This window comes from Raphanus sativus, chromosome 7 (assembly GCF_000801105.2).
Source record: "Raphanus sativus cultivar WK10039 chromosome 7, ASM80110v3, whole genome shotgun sequence".
NCBI lineage: Eukaryota > Viridiplantae > Streptophyta > Magnoliopsida > Brassicales > Brassicaceae > Raphanus > Raphanus sativus.
The window spans coordinates 11,277,628-11,298,699 of NC_079517.1; the positions used below are offsets into that span (position 1 = coordinate 11,277,628).

Sequence of the window (21,072 nt, forward strand, 5' to 3'; positions counted from 1 at the left end):
ATTTTAGAGAATTTCATATATACAAAGTTTGTGGATGTGTCGAGTATTCCATACCACAATATGTATAGTATAGTCACGTAATGGATAAAAGTTTGGGTTTAGGGCTTAAGGTTTAGGATTAAGGTTTGGATTTAGAGTATATGGTTTGGGTATATGGTTTGGGTTTAGGGTCTGGTTTAAAATTTGGGTTTAGGGTATATGGTTTGGGTTTAGGATTCATAGTTTTGGGTTTAGAGTTTGGGTCTAGGGTTTAGGGTCTATGGTTTGGGTATATGGTTTAGGGTTTGGATTTAAGATATATGGTTTTGGTATGGAATTTGGGTTTAAAGTATATGGTTTGGGTTTAGGGTATATGGTTTGGGTTTAGGGTTTAGAGTTTGGGTTTGGGTTTAGGGTTTAGAGTTTGGGTTTGGATTTGGGTTTAGAATTTGGGTTTAGAGTTTGGGTTTGGATTTAGAGTTTGAGTTTAGGGTTTAGGGTTTAGAATTTTGAGTTTGGATTTGGATTTAGGGTTTAGAATTTAGAGTTTGGGTTTGGATTTATGGTTTAGAGTTTGGGTTTAGGGTTTAGAGTTTGGTTTAGAGTTTAGGATTTAAAATTTGTGTCACCAATTTTAACTTTTATAATATACTATTGCTTACTAATACACCTCACAACATTTATGTATAAGTGAAATATTATTCTATGTATATGTATAGTACAACGCAATTAGAGTACAACGATTTATTTTTAATTATCATAATCTTTGGACTATAATATATGCTATATAGTATAGTATTACAAATTCAGTTTTAAAACGTCAACATCAAACGCAAGCGCCTAAAAGGAGATTTTGGTCACAATTGTGTGCTAATTATCTCATCCACCGTTACAACTGTAGAATGGCTATATTCTTGAGTTTTTCTTCCTTTATGTACATCTCACAAATCAATACTATTAATTCTTCAATATGTCCAATTGATATGGGGTTATGTCCAACAATTATTTTTTTCCACAATAAAAAAACCATATATTCTATAACTGAATCTAAATAATATTTTGTAACCACTTTTTAACTCCATAATGGTCGGGGCTTATTAAGAAAAACCAAATATTTTATAATTGTTTTCCTTTAATTCCTATATTCTAGGATCCATAACTGCAACATTTATTAAAATGTACAAATAAATTATTGATATATGTCGATTTAAATATGTATAATAATTACAGCACTTTTTTTTGAAAATATATGCACATTTTGTTACGAAAAATATATGTTATTAATCAACAATAATACATTAATTAATCCAAATTAATAACCACCTATATTCTTACTATTATGACTACTGATATTTAAAATCTAAGTTTATGCTTTATATTTACTAACCCTAACCTTTTAATAAAATAAATAATTAATATAATATTATTTACCATTGAAAAAGTTAATATTATTTTAATTCATGAAATACAAATTTATTTAACTAATATAACTAATAATAATTATCATGAAATTAAATAATTAAAAGATAATTAAATTTATCTCAATTTTTTCGGGTCAACCATTACAAAATCACGGATAAATGAAAATTTGATGGATTTTTAATCGTATGGGATTTCTAAATAGAAATTTTATAATTTAATTCAAAATCTAAGCTGAATTCAATGTAGATCACTAGATTTACCACTGGTGCCCTGGATTCATATCATATATGAAAATATACTAAAACTATATCATAAATTAAATTTAGCAAAATTTAGATAAATATAATAAATTAATATTTTAATATATAGGTCCAATTTAATCAGATTCGAGGCCTAGACTTATGGGATAGATTCTATATTGGTTTTTCGAGTACGAATATTTAATTGCGTGAATAATTCAAAATGCTAATAAATACCACAATATTCTGTTTTTATTTAAACCTGATTATATATTTCATCATCAACATTATTTTTATCAAAACGTTAAACCTATTATAATATTCACATATATAATGCTTTCTTTGTAACATTTAAATGTAAATAATAGTCAGAAATATAAATTTATATTCAATAAATTTAATTTGTTTCGGCAAATAAATTTGCACTTTGAAAACGTGGATCAAAAATAATATTACTTTGTTATTTAAGAAAAATAAAAATTTATAGCTGTTAGAAATAAAGTACAATTAATATATGAAATGACTATGATAGAAGTGTTTATAGTAATATTTACACAAATATGATCACAGAATACATAAATATGATTTACAAAGAATACACAAATATGAAATTAAAATTTCTACAAAAAATGTAAAACAAAAATATACCCTCCCTTTAAAGGGCGGGTCAAAATCTAGTTCTCCCTTAGAGTTTCATGAGAAGCAAGCTTTTATAAGCACTGCAAAAAATATACGTCATTTGCTATTTAGTGATCTCGAGCGAAGCATTTTATAAATCTGATTTTAGTTAAAGAAAGACAAAAATAAATTTTAACACTCTTTTAGGTTTAACGCTAAATAAGCTTGCAAACTTTGTAGGAGCCATATCAATAAATACATTGAATCTCCATTCACAAATGAAACTAGTCACTCCCCTAACGAATCAACATCCTAATCACCATATCAATAATTCATGTAAATGTTGACTTTTAATTTATCATTAGCGAGCCGGTATGATTCTAAAAATGTATTGCTTTGGTTCAGAAGATTCAAATCTGATATACAGAAGAAAACCGCCAACACTTGACTCTCTTTTTTTTTTGGTTTAAGCCAACACTCTCTTTGTTCTTGTCAACACTCACATTCAATCTCTGCTATCTTTAAGCAAAAAATTCACTTTGGCTTTACCCTTTTGCTGTGTTTCACTGAGCAACTCCTTCAGTTGCAGCTTGCCACTACTGACTTGCAACATTTATCCCATCAGCTTCAGCTGTGACACAAGACTATATTAATATCATCTGACGTGAAATGCAAGAAAGTACATTTATGACTTTGGTATTGACGCTTAGCACTCCCTTTATCCGATTATTGGCAGCAGGAGTTCCTCCAGTGACACAATCAGCATGGTAAGGGATACACGAAGCCTGGACCACAGCAACACATAATATTCAATCAAAAGAGTAAAGGTTTCCTGTTTCGTAGCCCTGACTTTTATCAACTGACATAAGGCAATATCAGGTTACAGACTACAGCCGTTTGTCATGACCGGTTCTAACTGCCAAACTAAGAAAGCTCCATGAGCATAGTTGCCTATAACCTTCCCCGATCTAATGCAAGTAAACTAACACAGTGCTAACAAAAGAACAAAAGCTGATTACTTTCTTTGACAAATCTACTTGAATTTTATAGCATATTTCTTTTGGCCAGGCCATTATAAGTAGTTCAGCATAAGAAGACTATAGTAGAGATATGAGGTTTGATGCTGACTTACACAGCAGCAAACACTGAAGTAAGACTAAAAACAGATTCGACCTAAAAGAGCAAATGCATAGTCCCAAAAAGTATGCAACTTTCTGGAAACCAAAGAAGGTTAAACTAAATCAAGATTTTAATGATTTTTACAGTTGGTTAAGTAAGCAACCCATATGTTCGTAATCATTCGCAAAATCTGTTTAACATTCAAATTATAATCAATCAAGGTGGCGATTCAAACCTCCTAAATTTCCCACCCGTGTTTTGGAGAACTAACAGTTGGAAAACATCTTCAGCTTGAAATCAAAATTGTAAATTTTAATGGGGTTAACTTAGGTCTAAAGGTCCATATGAACCTCTTCTGGTTTGTTATATTTATAGCTATCAATGGATGTATACTATCGAAAGACCTAATTAGACTTTTGCTGTAAAAAAAGAAGAGAATTATGTAAGTTTTCGACCACATTGTTCTTGAATTTTGTATATTTCTATTTTTTTTGTTAAGGAAACTATTGGTGTTGGCTTCAGTCTTTAGCCAAAGGTCCACAATCACGCTGATTTTGCGCATGTTCGTTTTGCATATCACAGCGTTACGACAGTGATATGTGACATCAGTCGTAAATTGCATAACAAAGGTCATTATATGTTTTACTGTTGTGACATCAGTTGTAAATTGCATAACAAATTGCATAACAACAGCGAAACAAAAAAAAATATTTAATCATAAATTGCAAGTTATACAACCCAATAAAAATTAGAGATAATTGGCTCGATATACATAATTGAAGCTGAAATTAGCAATCTACCCAAGTTGAAGTGAAAACCTGGTTCACTATAGCTTTTTGTGTCAATACTGACCATTAAGCCCCTACCCATTGCCACGATGTCATACACAGTACAACGAAGGATCTCTATCCTAGATATGGTAAAGGATTTAATAGAGGTCTGTTCAGTTGTAGGACTGCAAGTAGGCACCTTCCTGGCCACACGTTTTTTCATGCCCATAATTTTATTCAATGCTTTTCTCTATCATATTTTATTCAATGCTTTAATATTCATAATATGTTTGTGTATAGGTATAACCTCGTCTACACATAAAACGTAAACATAAATGTGTATGAACATATGTTTAAAATACTATTTTCGTAAAATTTATACTTATCGGTTAATTATTAATAACACATTGACTAACTTTCATGTTAGCGAGATCTGTTCAAAAGTAACAGTTATTAATAATGTTAATGGTGACTAAACTGTTATTTGGAAAACGAAGAATTAAATAACTATTGTCTATAAAAAATCATTGATATAAAGGTCAATAAAAAGTAAGTTAGTGGTTAACGAACATTTTATCTAATGTGTCTTAGCATGTAAATATAAACTTAATGATCACCCTAGTTGATTAATCGTTAATAATACAACGACTAACTTTCATGTTAACGGGATATGTCCGATGGTAGCGGTTATTAATAATATTAATGGTGATTTAACTATTATTTGGAAAATGAATAATCGAATCACTACTTTCTATAAGAAATCATTAATCTAATGGTTGATAAAAAATAAATTAGTGGTTAACAAACATATTATCTAAGGTGTCTTAGCATGTAAATATAAAATTAGCGACCAACTCTAACGTTAACGTACATTTTTAGTTGATAGATTAATAAAATACAGTCAACCGAAATATAAGTAGTGTTCTAAATATTATGATGAAAATCTAAAAATTAATATATGACTTAGCTGTGTAGACATATTCGAGCAGGGAAGAACACATTTAACATCTACATTATACTAAAACATATACATGTAGCCGGAAAAAAATATATAGTTAAAAATTAGATTACATGTTAATGAGATAGATAACGGCCTTCTGGTTAAGTTATCTGAAAATTTAAGAATTGGGAGATCTTGGGCACTATCTCGACCAGGAAAATTGATCTAATGTACGCTAGCAGTTGATAAGCAAGGGTTCATTGTCTTTGACTTTCCCGCTGCTTTCGTCTGACCCTCATCTTCTTCTCACATCTCTCAAGTTGTGAAAAAGAATATGGTGTCCTTCACCTTTACGGGCTTGAGATTATAAAGAAGAATTCTGATCAACTATTTGGCAAAATAGAATGAGCTAAAAACAAATCATCATTTCAAATTTTATCTTCCAACAAATTTTCACTTCCAAGAAAATATGGACATGATGACATACGTACCTAGAACATCAACAGCTGTTAATCTTTGTAAAGGGTCAACTATGTTAGTTATTCATACAATATAGTACATGTTACATTTGAACCTTACCACCTAACTATGCAGGTACAGCCTACATCTATTAATTTCGTTTACACATACAATTAACTTCTATAATTATTAATTCTGCGGCATTTCTATAACTTATATATATCATCAGAGTTAAAGTGAAATAAAAAATAGTAACAGTTATAATACATGTTCCCATTAAACAAGTTATCACTATTAAACATGTTTCTTCTACCAAATGAAATATAAGCACTTCTAAAGAGTAGAAAAAATGTTTTGGCTAAGTCGCATTGCTAACATGTATCATAAACGGAAAATAAGCTCTTAGGATATACTACTATTAGTATCAACAAACTCAAAAAATCAACACTGAATTATGAATCAAGAGACACTAATCAGTGAAATCATATAACGTATTGTGCATTCATCATCCAAAAAAGTTCAAAGATCCAAAAATTTCCCGACAATAAAATTTTTCTTTGATAAGGTTCTTCCGGCGGTAAAGATGTGTACATGGAAGCGCACATCTTCCATCTGTAACAATGAATCAGTCACAATTGGAAATTGTTACCCCAAGAAAAGAGAAACAAGATAATCAGAACAATCAAAAGGATTAGGTTACTTACACCTCTTCATTTTGGAACTAAAGGCGGTGGCAGACGGTAGAGAGGTTATATGATCGGAATATTATGTTTTGCCTAATTGCCATGGAAGAAGATGAACATAGTCTTATATTCTCTGAGAGAAGAACAAGAAAAAAAAATATGAAGAGATAATGGAGAGGTGGAGAATGTGACACAGTGTTTATGACGAGAGAGAATGAAAGGTTGTTGCCTTTTTGAATAATAGTGAAGTAAAGTCGGTGGTGTGTAGTAGGTTTTAGCTTCTAGTCTCTGACACATAATCTACAAGTACAAGATAGAGGAAATGTAGTGCTATAGGGGTGTTTTGGTATTAAAAAAAGTTCAACAGTGTATCGGGTATTCTCCTAATTTTGACAATTTCTGTGTGTATGTGGCCTAAATTCTCTAAAAATTAACCACATTTTATTCTGCAAGTTGTTGAGACATGCAAACGAACATGGATTCTTAGTATAATCTAATAAAACATTAGTTTTAATTTCTAATCTAAACCGTTAAAACTGAATTACAAATAAAAAATTGCCCTTATTTTATCCAAATATTTACCATCTTTGTCACTCTTATTAACTCTACAACTTTACTACTACAACTTTACTAATTATTCAGTTTTTCACGTCATATTAAATGAAAGAATTAGAAGCCCACTAGCTTCTTGCATACCCACTAACTTCATTTGTATATCATAAACCATATTTATTTTTAGTTGCCCAAAATTACAATCTCTGCATTAATCCCTTAGTCAGTGTTGTTAAAACCGGACCGGCAACCGAACCGGATTTTTTTTGGGTCATGGGTCAATGTGGTTCGACCAGGTTCGATCCGGGTTTGATTAGACTAAACTAAATTTAATGATATTTTGAATATGTATATTCTTACAAAGATAAAGATCATATCAAATAAAATATTTTAATAACCATAATGTTTAGAAATTTTTAAAAAGTAACAAACTAAAAATGTAATAAATATAATAGAACAATGTAATAGTCCAAATTTCAAATCAATAGAAAAAACATATTTAATTTTTATTCTCCGGGTTTTTGTCACTCCAAATCTTCATCACCTTTACAAAAATTATAGAGACATTAGTTAAAAATTTATACTATGAAATAAAATTAAAAATTATACCATGATTGAGTTCTTCAAATCTAAGTTTTCAATTCTTAAAATCTTCAAAACAAAAACAATACCTTGAGAAGTAGATACTTTGTGAGTTGCAGTCTTGCATAGACGTCAAAGACTCAAGAGAAAAATATGAGATGGCTTTACCTTATTAATCTGAATCCTATTTTTATTTTAAAAAGGAAATTTTAATTGTTTTATTAATAGATTTTTGATTTAATACAAGAACCAGGGTTTAGCCGGTTCGTTGGGTCGTCGGTTCACGGGTTTTTTAACGGTTCGATAGGGGTTTTTAACCGGTTCAATTATAGTTGGGTTTTGGCATTAACCCAACCCGCATTTGTGTCCGGTTCATGATTGAACCTGGTCCGACCGCCGGTTCGGTCCGGGTTTAATAACACTGCCCTTAGTCTATATTTGATAAGTGATTTGCTACATGTCTTCTCTACAATCGTTTTCACAAAAAAATTGTGACGTGGCTATTAAGATTGATGACATGTCATATGGTTAAATATGACATGGACAATTACATTTAATGCTAATATATATTTTTGAAAATCTTTTAGAATATGGCAATAACTTATATATTACATTTAATATTGATTTATATTTTTGGTAAACTTTGTAGAATATGGTAATAACTCATAAATCATCACTAAAATAAATATATTCAAATATGATATTTTTAATTTCGAAATATTATATAATTTTACTTTTATAATAATAAAATTTTTATTATCTAAATTTTTTTAAATTTTCTGAATTAAAAAATAAATCGTAATATCATTAGTTTCTTTTAGATATCTACAAATTATATAAACATTATTTAGTTTTTAATTTTGATAACTATACAATTTTATATGATTTTTAGTAATTTTGTACAAGTTGATATAATAATTTAACCAAATGAAATAAATATTTTTTTATCTAAGATTTTAACATTATATATATACATATATATTCTTAAATATAATTTAAAATAAAAAAATATTTTCTCTTAATTTTATGCTTAATTAATGATATTTATATTAATTATTAGTCAAAATAATAAAATATATAATATTAATAAATTACATTTTAAAATATAAAATTTAACTTTAAAAAATTCATCACTACACACGGTGCATGAAAACACCTAGATTAATAATTGTGACATAGCTACTAAATTGATGACATGTCTTATAGATTAATATGACATGGACAATTATATTTAATGTTAATTTATATTTTTGATAAAAAAATTTAAAATATGGTAATAACTCATATATTATATTTATTATCGATTTATATTTTGGACTTTTTAAAATATGGCAATAACGCATAAATCATCATTAAATAAATATATTCAATTATGGCATTTCAAATTTTGAAATATCATTTAAATTAAAAATATTTCAAAAATATATACATATTTTTAGAAAATTATAAAATTAAATCACAAAATAAAATTAAATCATAAAATCATTAGTTTCTTATATATATTTACAGATTTTATAAATATTTTTATTTTAATTTTTGACAATTCTGAAATTTTACATATTTATTTAATATATTCAATTAAATAAATAGATAGAAAAATCTATCTAAGATTATAATTTTAAATTTATACATGCACATTCTTAAATATAATTCAAAATAAACAAAATTGATTTTATCTTAATTTTAATGTTCAGTTAAATGAAATTTATATTAAAATATTGATAAGAAAAAAGAAATTTATAATATTAATAAAAAATAATATAATTTATATTTATCTTTTAGAAAATATTTTAAAATTCTTTTACTGGACATGGTGCAGGAAAACACCTAGTTGGTTTATATATATTAGTAAACCGTGTTTCAGAAGAAGAAAAAAATTATATAGTAAACCAAAACTGTTAAATCAAGTGCCAACATCTGATTGAATTAACTTAAAACTTAACTAGCACATAACTGTAGTAATGTAACTGATGAGAACTTCACTAGAAAATAACTGGGTAGAAATTAAGCAAATGGAAAATATTGTACACAAAAAATTTCTTTAATGTATTTTAGGATATTATTTTTTCTTACTACTAACTAAAAATGTAAATAGTTAAATTTTCAAAAGATATATAAAGTAAAAATGCTTTTTAATATACTATTTTATGCATATTGTATATAAAATATTAGTCGAAACCAAATCTAATTAAATAAAAATATATAAACAATCAAGTACTACAATTGATGGCTCTATAAAATAACTAAAGTTATTAGATATGAAAAAATTGTTTTGTATAAATTTCATACTCAACAAATATATGGCTCAGCTAAATATTAATAATAAATACTAAAACATATAAAACAAATATTGATCAATATTTTTTAAAAAATTCAGAAAATATAAAAATAAAAAGTTATCCACACAGACGTGCAGATTAAACTCTAATTAAACTTATTACTAAACTATTTATGATCTCTAGTTTTCAAACCAACTCTGACTCTGGTTAAGTCAATAACTTGTTTTTCTGTTAAATTCGGATGTATTCTATGTGATATTCACCTTGTTTGGAATTTAATCAAATAAGTTGTCACTCATCATAGATTTGTTTATATGTGTTTATTTCTTCTAAAATCTAATTTCATTATAATCATTGATCTCACAAACACTTGTACAGTTGTACATAATCTCACTGTAAAACCTAACATTCAGTAAGAGCATTAATGGAGTTCTTATTACTCTCACCGAGTATCCATAACTAAATTAATCCATTTCGCTGTATAAACAAACAAACAGAACGAAGTACTCCAGCTACCATAATTATACTAATCAGTTTAATTTGTCAGAAGGGAGATGGAAAGTTGGTGGGCTACTACATCACAATAGTTATTTCCTGTCATTACTTTTTAATTTTATAATCTTCAAACATCTATCTTGATTCTCCGGTGTTAATTCGTTTTTAGGATACTGAACAACTGTAGTGCGGTTCTAATAATAGCAATATATATATATATATATATATATATATATCTTATTAAAATAGAAACATTACAATTTTTTCTATGTAGATTTTAAAGTTGAACCTTATATGATTAATGTTATATTAATCTATTATTATTAGACATACCTTTTTATAAATAATTAATATCAACCATTATTATAATTTTTCACTTTTTAACTTATTATTATATCCACTATGCATGTTTCCTTATATTACATATATTTTACTATATTATATGTATTTATTAACTTGCATCTATCAATATTAACAATACTATGAAGACGACTAACTCTATGCTTTGAACCTATAAACCATGATATACTAATTTATAACAAAATGATAAAATGATATTACTGTTACAAATTAGTTTTTATAAAAATTATTTATAACAGCAATTTGTTATATAAGATAAATTTAATCAAAACTCAAATATTTTTTTTTCTGTCCAGAAAAAAAGAAACCTACGAATATATACCATTAAATTAGCCAAAAATCTTCCGAATAAATAGTAAATCTCACCAACCCAAAAATGAATTAAAAATATAACAAAAGATATTATGTTTGAAATTTAGCTCACTAGATCGGGTATAAATCTGTTCATTTCAGGTATGAGTTCTTCGAGTTCTCAACATTTTGGATCTAAGTAGGTATTTAACTTTTTTTGTCCGGAACGATTTTTTTTTGGTTCCGGATCGTTATAACTTTTTTATATTATAAATCTTAAATAATATACAACATCTATATAAAATATGTGAATCAAAAGATTAATCTGCGCATGCGCGCGGGTCATGATATAGTATATATTAATGGCGATGCACGGTCACCGGTCAGTCACCGTTCAAAATGCTTAATATTTATTTTAGATTTTCCTTAAATCAATTTAAATTAATTTAACCACTATGTCTTGTTGATGATGTAAATCATATAATAAATTTCTACAAGACAATTTTTTTATCCTTGGCAAATTCTTGCTTCACAATTGACAACAAATGTTGTGTAGATTAACGGAAGCTATAATTGACAATTAAGATAAGGTGATTGGTTTGGCTAACAATTTGAAGGTGGGAGAGAGGAGGGCACATGGAGAAGAAATTAACGGAGATGAAGACATGAAGTTGAGCCACTCATTGCAAATTTGGAACATATCTTTGAGATCACATGTTGTTTGAGTCCATCTTGCACATGCGTTTTACACATAATGCATGTTATTCTATATCATTGATACCCTTTTTACAGCTTTTTTTTTTTAACAACACCTTTTTACAGCTATAATTATGATTGAAATGGACAAGTCTTGTCTTACAAAGTCTACTTTTTATAAATTTAGTTTAAACTGAGAAATTACTAGAATTAATGCACTTTGGATCACAATTTTTTTTTTTTTTTGCATAACGGATACAATTTTTTTTGCATTCTGTGACGTTTTGTCATTTCAATTTTCATCCAACCCAAGAGTACAACGATCTTTTTACATTTTAAGTTGATCATTCATCTTTCTATCAACGATTGTTTTATTTACCATTATTTGCTAAGCCGATTATCGTTTATAAATGCATCATTATGGCAATGTTATTTTGAACTGGAAATACATAGGTCCCCCTCCCCCCTTCTGATTTTAAACGATATTGCTTTTTATTGCTCTCATATTTTTTTACCGTCTAGTAAAATGATTGAAAATCATGTTGGTGGGTAAAGCCACCTCTACGTTGACTATGCCCTAAATCATTGAAACCGTACAAAAGGTCCCATCATTTAAATTATTACAATTTAATCAAATTTAGGAGAAAATGTTAAGCCTTCAGTTTTAACTTTTAAGACTTTACCTAACAGCAAAGTTGTTATTTATTGGAGTTATTAACTAATTTTTTTGGTCAAAGAAAAGACTAAATTTATTCAAAAGAAATGCTTACAATTCAATAAAAGTATAAAACACCTTATAGTGGGGGCAGTTGCCCCAGTCAACTTATAAATTTTAACTTACTTAGTTGATTTGTTAGTAATGTTGTTATGCATCCGGTAGTGTGGAAATTAAATTGGTCTTATTCACCGAATCTTATATCCAATGCATGTCATTAATCTATTTTCATTCTTATTTTTCAATTTTGTTGTTGTCCAATTGGTTAACAGAATAACTTTACTTTAGTGTTTGAAAGGTAGCCAGTATATTATTACTATATATATTTCTTTTATTATATTTTATTTTTAAAAGAGTTATTATTTTTATTAATTCTAAAAGTATTTAATTTATATTTATCTTTAATAAAATGGTTTTAGTGGTGGTCTAAATAGATCTATTTAGGAAATAGCTAATAAATTGTTTAATATACTTCAAAATATAAAAACATTTAATTTGTACACTTCTTAAATAAATGGTTTGGATGGTGGTCTAAAATAGATATATCTGGAAATATCTAATATATTGTTTATATACATCGTTCAAAAATATTTTAAAATGTAATAAAATATATAAAAATTTAAATACATTTTATTAATATTTTAAAATAAATATAATATATTCCTCCTACTAAGTTCATCTCCAACCCAATTCTAAAATACTATTTTAGTGTGATTTTTATACTATTTTAATGCAGTATTTCCAATTTAGTGTGAAATTATAATGTTTTATTAAAATTGTGTAATTTTTAATGTTAGAATTAAAAGATTTAGTGTGAAAATCAGATTAAAATAGTATTTTAGAATTGAGTTAAAAATTAAATTTTTAAAGTTGAAACTACACTAAAATAATGTAATCTTGACCTTGTTTGTGATGTGCAGTGAAGAAAAGCAAATATGGAAGCATAACACCCCTCGAAATACATACAATTTATACTTGTGCCAGAGGATGTGAATCTTATTTTGGAGAATCAACCGGTGACGTCAAGGCCTGATGGGTTTGTATGGAAGCAAACGAGAAGTGGCAATTTCTCGGTTAATTCTGCGTACAAATTGACACAGGAGATAAAGATAAAAGAACTTTACCCAGAGGTTTTGATGCAGCCGTCTGTTAACTCGATCAAAGAGAGAGTGTGGAAGATCACTACGGCTCCCAAGATCAGAACCTTCATTTGGAAAGCTCTCAGCGATGCTCTCCCCGTTGTGGATCTAATCTCCAAAAGAGGCATGAGCATTGACAGTAGATGTCAGGTCTGTGGATTGAAAGGTGAATCGGTACATCATGTGCTATTTGAATGTGATCCTGCGAGGTAAACATGGGCTCTTGTTGGAATTCCTCAACCACAGTTTGGATTTCAAAATGGCGGCATTTTTTCAAATATTAATTATCTCCTCAATGTTAAATCAAACAGAGAGGATGCTAAGGAGAAAAGAGCGTGGCCTTGGGTCCTTTGGTCAATCTGGAAAAGCAGAAACGATCTCTTGTTTAATGGCAGAAGGTGGGAGCCAGAGGAAATTCGAGAGAAAGCAATGCTGGATGCTGATGAATGGTTTCTTGCACAAGAAGTTGAAGAAGAATCAGTTAAGAAAGGGATGCGGGAAGCGGTCCGATCAAAGCGTAGTTGGGTACCACCACTTCAAGGATGGTTGAACTGTAACATTGCGTTTGAATGGCTTAAAAATTCCAAGATGTTAGGGGTTGCGTGGGTTGTAAGAAACCACAGAGGAGTGGTGCTGTTACACAGTAGAAGAGCATTTGCAAACATCTCCAGTTTGGAGGAAGCCAGATTTGAAACTCTCTGTGGGCTGTGGAGAGTATGACTAGCCTTAGATATAACAAGATTATATTCTCGGATGATTTTAAAGAATTGTTTATGGTGCTGCAAAAACCTCATCAATGGCCAGCAATCGGGTTTCAAGTGGAGGAGGTGGGAAGAAAACTCAGGTTGATGGAAGAGTATCAACTAAAGTTTGTGATGATTGAAGAAAACAGAAGAGCAACGATCATTGCACAAAGTGTCACGAGACAGGAGAGAGTAAACTCGTATGTCGCCGCTGGCCCCCCCGTCGTGGCTTTTTGAACTATTTGTGAATGAAAGTAGGTTTTTCTGATTTTCTCGTCGTCGAACCGTGAGGCTGAATTTGTTTTGGAGCATAGATGATGTGCTAGGACGGTTCCGATGCGAGAAGAAAGAGTTGGTTAGTTTTGGTTTTTCTGTTTTAATGAATCTTAAAACAGAAGGCTGTTTGTTTTCGGTATTGGGTGTTGACCCCTTGTAATTGACATTGGAGTTCTAATATATCGTCTTTTGAAGGAAAAAAAAAAATCTTGACACTATAAAATAGTGTTATAGGTTGTAGATGCCATTGTTAACAATCCTGAATCCACCACTCCTTGAGTGTCAGTTGTCAGCGTCCGAATATGGTTAATAATCAATTGGATTTTCTTATCCCATAACATTCAATTAGCTTAATTGATCAAATTACATAGCTGCACGTTATGTTACTGTTAGACCATTTTTAGTGGACACAGACAACTATACCCTGACACACGCAAGGAACAAAACATGTCATGGACGACTGCATCAAGGGGTAACTCCGTCATTTCGCTATTGTCAGAGTCAAGCCATCAGAATCTGGCTAATTCTAGACTGGCCACTCAGTGACAAAGACAACTTGATGGTCCACCACAGGCCACAAACTAATAAAAAAGATAATTTCAGCATAGCAATTGGGCCTCTAGGCAAGAACTAAAAAAAACAAATCGTAATCGAACCAAAATATCCAAAATCAGAATATGATCAAAACCTTCAAATAACCAGATAGTTTATATATTTCTATATCTAAAATAACTGAATCGAACTATAACCAAACCGAGAATAAATGGATATCCGAATATATAACATAATCAAATATATATATATATATAATTTAAGATCTATTAAAAGTATCTGAAAATAATTGAAAATAACTAAATTATTATAAAATATTTGAACTAATCTGAAATATCCAAATTATTTATCTAAATCATCTTAATTATTTGATATTTTATCTAAATAACCGATATTTTATCCAAACTACCCGAATCAGAACCTAAACTAAATATGAAAACCAATTTCTTTTCCATAATATTTTCAGTTTCTAATTTTATTATCCGAACCGAACCTCAAACTGAATCAAACAAAAATATGTCAAATAGTAAATAATTTTTTTAATCCTTTATCCGAACTAGACGATATCCGAAATTCCAGAACCAAACGAAATGCCTAGACTTAATAGAAATAATGTTTCAAGAAAACAAAGCAATAAATCTTCTTAAAAAACTTTACTAATAAAAAATCTCCATAATACATATTCACTGTAAAATATTCCCAGAACTGTAATTCTACAACAACTTGATGACCAAAGTAAGTAGTCATAGATTATTTAACTTAGGTTGTAAAAAAAAATTACTGGGTAATTAATTTTGTGGACAGAATTATTCTTTGCACAAAAAAAGTGGTTAGAATTATTCATATGCGCTGGAGTAGTTTTTTTATATATTTTCTTACTCAAGAAAAGCAAAGAATAACCTATATACAAGTGTACGAACATGATTTATAAATCTTTTTTTCAAAACGCATAAAATTAAGCACATCAATATTATTGACTTGATAGACTAATAATAAAGATTTGAATAATCATGGCCAAAACCATTGAACCATTCGTCTCTTCCACATAAAAACAGAACAGCCACCAAAAGCCGATGTGACATGTACTTGGAAAAAAAAACACCATATCAATAATCGAACACAACAAGAATCAAGAAGGCCAAAGGAAAAAAAAACAAAGGTTGGTCTATATTCCAAAAATGGGATTAAAAGAGCAACCAAATTGTCTAAATCAGAGGAAGATCGCTGTGTTTATAGTCTCAGCGTTTATACCAATTGCTCTGTTTCGCCTCTGTTTCTATAACCCATTCTCAGCCATCGATGACGCAACTCTCCAAGACTCTGCAGCACACGTTGTGATTACTAGCCACTCTTCTGCTCAAGGTAAGTTCGAAACTATTCAGTATGATTGTTTATATATGGATTCACGATGATTTTGAGTAGTTTGTGTTGATCTACAGAAGATGAAACTCAAGATAGTTATGATCGTATCAAGGAAGAATCTTTATGCGATTATACAAAAGGCAAATGGGTCAGAGACGAGATGGGTCCACTATACAACGGCTCGAGCTGCGGAACAATCAAAGATGGTCAGAACTGCTACCGCCATGGTAGACCCGATTCCGGTTACCTTTACTGGAAATGGAAACCGAACCAATGCGACGTACCGAGATTCGACGCTAACCGGTTTCTTGATCTTATGAGAAACAAGCATCTGGCTTTTATCGGCGACTCCATGGCTAGAAACCAGCTTGAGTCTCTAATCTGTTTGCTCTCTACCGTCTCTAGCCCTGATCTCGTTTACAGAAACGGAGAAGATAATAAATTCAGAAAGTGGCGTTTCGAGTCTCACAACGTCACGGTCTCGGTTTATTGGTCCCCGTTTCTCGTGGCCGGTTTAGAGAAATCTGGCACGTTGGACCACAACGTGTTGCACGTAGACCGTGTGGACGACAGATGGGGAAATGATTTAGAACGTTTCGACACGGTCGTGGTCTCTGTAGGACATTGGTTTTTACATCCAGCGGTTTACCACGAGTCCGGTTCGGTTTTGGGATGTCATTCGTGCGAGGCAAGGAACTGTACCGAGATAGGGTTTTTCGATATCTTTAGGAAAGCAATAAGAACGACGTTGAAAGCGGTGGCTAGAAACCGCCGCGAGGTGATCTTGACGACGTTTTCGCCTTCTCACTTCGAAGGCCGGCCTTGGGATAGTCTCGGCGCGTGTAACATGACGGAGCCGTACGAAGAGGGGAAGGTGCTAGAAGGTTTGGACTTGGAGATGAGGAGGATAGAGATGGAGGAAGTTGCGGCGGCGAGAGAAGCTAAGGGAGCGGAGGTTAGATTAGAGGCGTTAGATGTGACGGGAATATCAGTGTTGAGACCAGACGGGCATCCTGGTCCGTATATGTATGAGTTCCCGTTCAAGAACGGTGTACCGGAGAGAGTTCATAATGATTGTTTGCATTGGTGTTTGCCTGGTCCGGTCGACACGTGGAATGAGATTATGATAGAGATGTTGCGACGATGGAGGGTTTAGATGGTGAAGGATGATTGTGGAAGGATCATTATACATGCATATGTCAAAGGTGTAATCATTTTTTTCTTTGAACTTTATGTAGTTTATTTTCTTGGTTTAGATTAAAAACATGGGGGTTATACTTTTCTGGCGGTTGTTATTTTCATTCTTTAAACAGTGGAGAACAAAAGATAGTTTGTCTTTACTCTTTAGTTAGGTCAATAAGTACGTGCTTCACTTTCTTGTTTTTGTAGTTAAAGAACTTGAACTCTGATCCTCTATTCTTTTGATTTCAATCACTAGATCATGAAAAGGAAAAACATTTTTGGTTGCATATATTTAAAGTAACATGTTCCACCGAATATTTCAATTATCAGGACAAACATTTTTGGTTGTATATACTGTATGTACAATAACAACTAGAAATCCCATAGATGTATATAGCTGCGTTTATGATAATAATTTGACTTGGGTTTTGTTTTGTTTTGTTTAAAGGCTAGGTAGAATTCCACTTGTTGTATGATAGACTGTATAACAAATTAAAATACAGTATTAGGGGGTGTTAGTGGGAGCAACATTTATAATGGTTGTTAGAATTTTAAAAGTCTATAGTTATTGGTTAGTGGATTCTAACATTCTTGTAAAATCAAGTGTTATTGGATTGATGATTCTTTATTCAAAAAGTTAGGATTTTAAAAATTCTTAATTTTATCATAATCTTGTGTTATTGGGACTTGAAGTCTTGATAATTTAACTCATAAAACAAAACTTTCAAAATATTGCATTGATACTCAAGATTCTCAAAATCATTGTAGTATAATAGTTTCATAGATTTTTTAAATATGAAAAACTCATTAAAACTTTTTTATAAATTTAACAAATCTATTGATTCTTAAAATCAATCAACTCTACCTAAATTCACCTCCCACGAAGAGTAGCCGAGTTGTAGTAGTAATGTAATCAAGAGGACATTGTTAATTATTGTGTGTTTTAGTATTGGACCTACTGATATATTTTAGTTCTGTTTATAGCTGGGAATAACGTGGAGACGAAAAGTATGATTAGTTGCCTAATTGTGAAAGCTATTAATTAACTTGACAATTTTGTTGTGTCGTTTATAAGAGGACTTTGTGCAGTCAAGTGCCAACTATAGCTAGCAAGAGAGGGATGGACACCATAGGTTATAGAAGATTTGTGATGTTCAATGCAATTTTGCTGTAGGCATTAATTTTTGAGGTTTTTGTGCAGAGAGCATAAGACCCACATATGTGTTTTCTTTTGTCTTTCAAGAGACCTACTTTGTCTTTCTTGTGAAGAAGAGAATCTTCATTTACCCAATACAAAACATTTTTTGCTTCGAGTAAAACGGTTTTAACTTATCAATAGTTGTTTTTATTCTATTGCCACAATGAGCTGTTTTCCCCTCTTGCCCCGTTGACAGTTCCAGATACGCAGGCTTCATCTAGATTGGTAAAATTCCTGAACCGTCCCCATACGTACCAAAATCGTCAAACTATAGTGTAACAAAATATTTATATGGAATCATCTAAATCAAATTTGAAGTCCAAATTGAGAATTAATATAATCATATCATTATACATGCATATGTCAAAAGATGTATTCCTTTTCCTTTGAACTGCAAGTAGTTTCTCTGTTCAAGAAAAAAACTACAGGTATAGTTTGTTTTACTGGATTAGATTAAAAAACATGTGGATTATACTTTTTAGTGGCTGTTATTTTACTTCTTTAAACGATGGAGGAGACCAAAAGATAGCTGGCTTTAGTTAGATCAAAAAGCACGTGCTTCACTTTCTTGCTTTTGGTAGTTATAGAACTGCAACTTTGATCCGCTAGTCTTTTGATAAACAACAAAAGAAGATCCTCTAGTCTTTTGATTTCGGTCGCTAGATCATGACTAATTAATTGAACAATAGTTGGCTTTAGTTTTAGATGAAAAAGCATGTGCTTCACTTTCTTGCTTTTGTAGTTAAAGAACTTGAACTTTGATCCTCTAGCCTTTTGATTTCAATCGCTAGACCATGACTAACTAATTGAAAAAAAACTTTAATGTGGTTGCGAATATTTATACTAAGCTTTTACACCGAATATTTCAACTATCAGGACGTGATACTATTTTTTTTTTTTGGTAAAAGTATCTATATTATTATTTAGGGAAAATTTGGAAAAATACATTTATATGAGATTCAAATTTGAAAACTACACTACTTTTTTTTTTTTTGAAAACTACCTTTTTCTTTATACAAAATGACTAAATTATCCAATCAATATACCTTTATAGTTGTGTCATGTACAAGACGATTCTCCTGTCCAAGGAAATTAGCAACGAGATACCATCGTTCAGCTTTTGGTTTGTGAACTACAGAAAAGTCTGTGTGTATCACCAGCGTAGTCATGCAGAGTCTCTGAAATATTTGTCACATAAGCTACATTTCATTGAAATCCACTTTCTCGTTGGCTGCCACTATAACTAATTGTACAGCTATTCCATCTACATTTAAAACATCTTATCCAACGTGCAGCTCGATACCAAGGAAGGAATGTCACCTAAACTGCTCAGCTTATGGAAAAAGAATTAGCTATGTTTCGTTCACGAAAAACAGAGGAACCCTGACTTACGATGTGATGATTTCTAAAGGTAAAAAAAGAGACTAAAAAGTTTTAGGTTGAAATTTGTAACAAAAGGTCCATTGAATTATACACGGACTAATAAAATAACATATCAAGTTACACTTCATTTCGTTTTTATACTTTTAGAAAAGACAAAATTTTGATATTCTACAAAATTTAGACAAAATTTAGATAAAGAAAAAAACAGAGATAATAAATGATGTAATGAAAGCACAGAGCTATTCTACAATACTTCATTATTTAGATATTACCTTCTCCTTGCAACATAAGATCCCAATATTAAGTTGCAAAAACCATGAATACAAAATTTATCAAATCAGCTTTCCGTTGGAATATTGATCCCTGAACTCATCAAACGTACCAGTACAGTCTATTTACAATGCATAATTTATGAGATCCAGTGAAGAACATAACATAAAGTTCTTTCATGTACCATCATATGTATAAAGTATAACATATTTCGTCAAGGGAACATTACTGAACAATGTATACGATGTACCTGATCTCCATAATTCACTTAATGATGTATGCATATTCTAGTTTATAACTTATATATGATTTAAGTCTTTGTAATCCACTAAGGTGTATTTAGATTTTGATAAACTACACGAGAAAAAAATATGAACCCAAAAACACATAAATAATTTTGATTTAAATTTAATTCTTATTTTTTTTTAAATAACTCAAAAAGGATAAATTGTCTTTTTACATATAAGAAAGTGTAGTTTTCAAAAAATATAAAACAAAGTGTATTTGTCAAATTTCAAAACACAAATAAGGTACTTTTCAAATTATCCCTATTATTTATGAAGTGATTTGACTTATGTGTCAACTTCTCTATATTTTTAGGTAATTTTTTATCTTTTTTATTTTACATATTTTTATTAGGTTTGAACTAAATCATTAATCCATTATTTGTTTTTAGCTAAGTCACTAATTATTAATTAAAATTACCTTAATGAATGGGATATTTGAAAAGTACCTTATTTGTGTTTTGAAATTTGACAAATACACTTT

At 30.1% G+C, this 21,072-nt stretch overlaps 2 protein-coding genes across 3 annotated transcripts in view; one reads left to right on the forward strand and one right to left on the reverse strand.

The window, feature by feature from the left end:
• Positions 1-2,871, reverse strand: part of LOC108838308 (serine carboxypeptidase-like 40) — a 5,205-nt gene extending 2,334 nt beyond the window's left edge. Inside the window, exon 1 of the mRNA XM_056991341.1 lies at positions 2,808-2,871. Coding sequence (XP_056847321.1) covers positions 2,808-2,871 — 64 coding nt within the window. The remainder of the gene's footprint in view (positions 1-2,807) is intronic.
• Positions 2,872-15,947: 13,076 nt separating this feature from the next.
• Positions 15,948-17,680, forward strand: LOC108830074 (xyloglucan O-acetyltransferase 1-like). 2 transcript variants are annotated; one of them, XM_056991054.1, is made up of 2 exons: positions 15,948-16,271; positions 16,349-17,680. In XM_056991054.1, the coding sequence occupies exons 1-2, from the start codon at positions 16,088-16,090 to the stop codon at positions 17,425-17,427; spliced, it is 1,263 nt and encodes a 420-aa protein (XP_056847034.1). In that variant the 5' UTR covers positions 15,948-16,087; the 3' UTR covers positions 17,428-17,680. The 2 variants fall into 2 exon arrangements, with proteins under 2 accessions (XP_056847034.1, XP_018459186.2); XM_018603684.2 differs by having other exon boundaries at positions 16,352-17,680.
• The last annotated feature ends 3,392 nt before the right edge of the window (positions 17,681-21,072 follow it).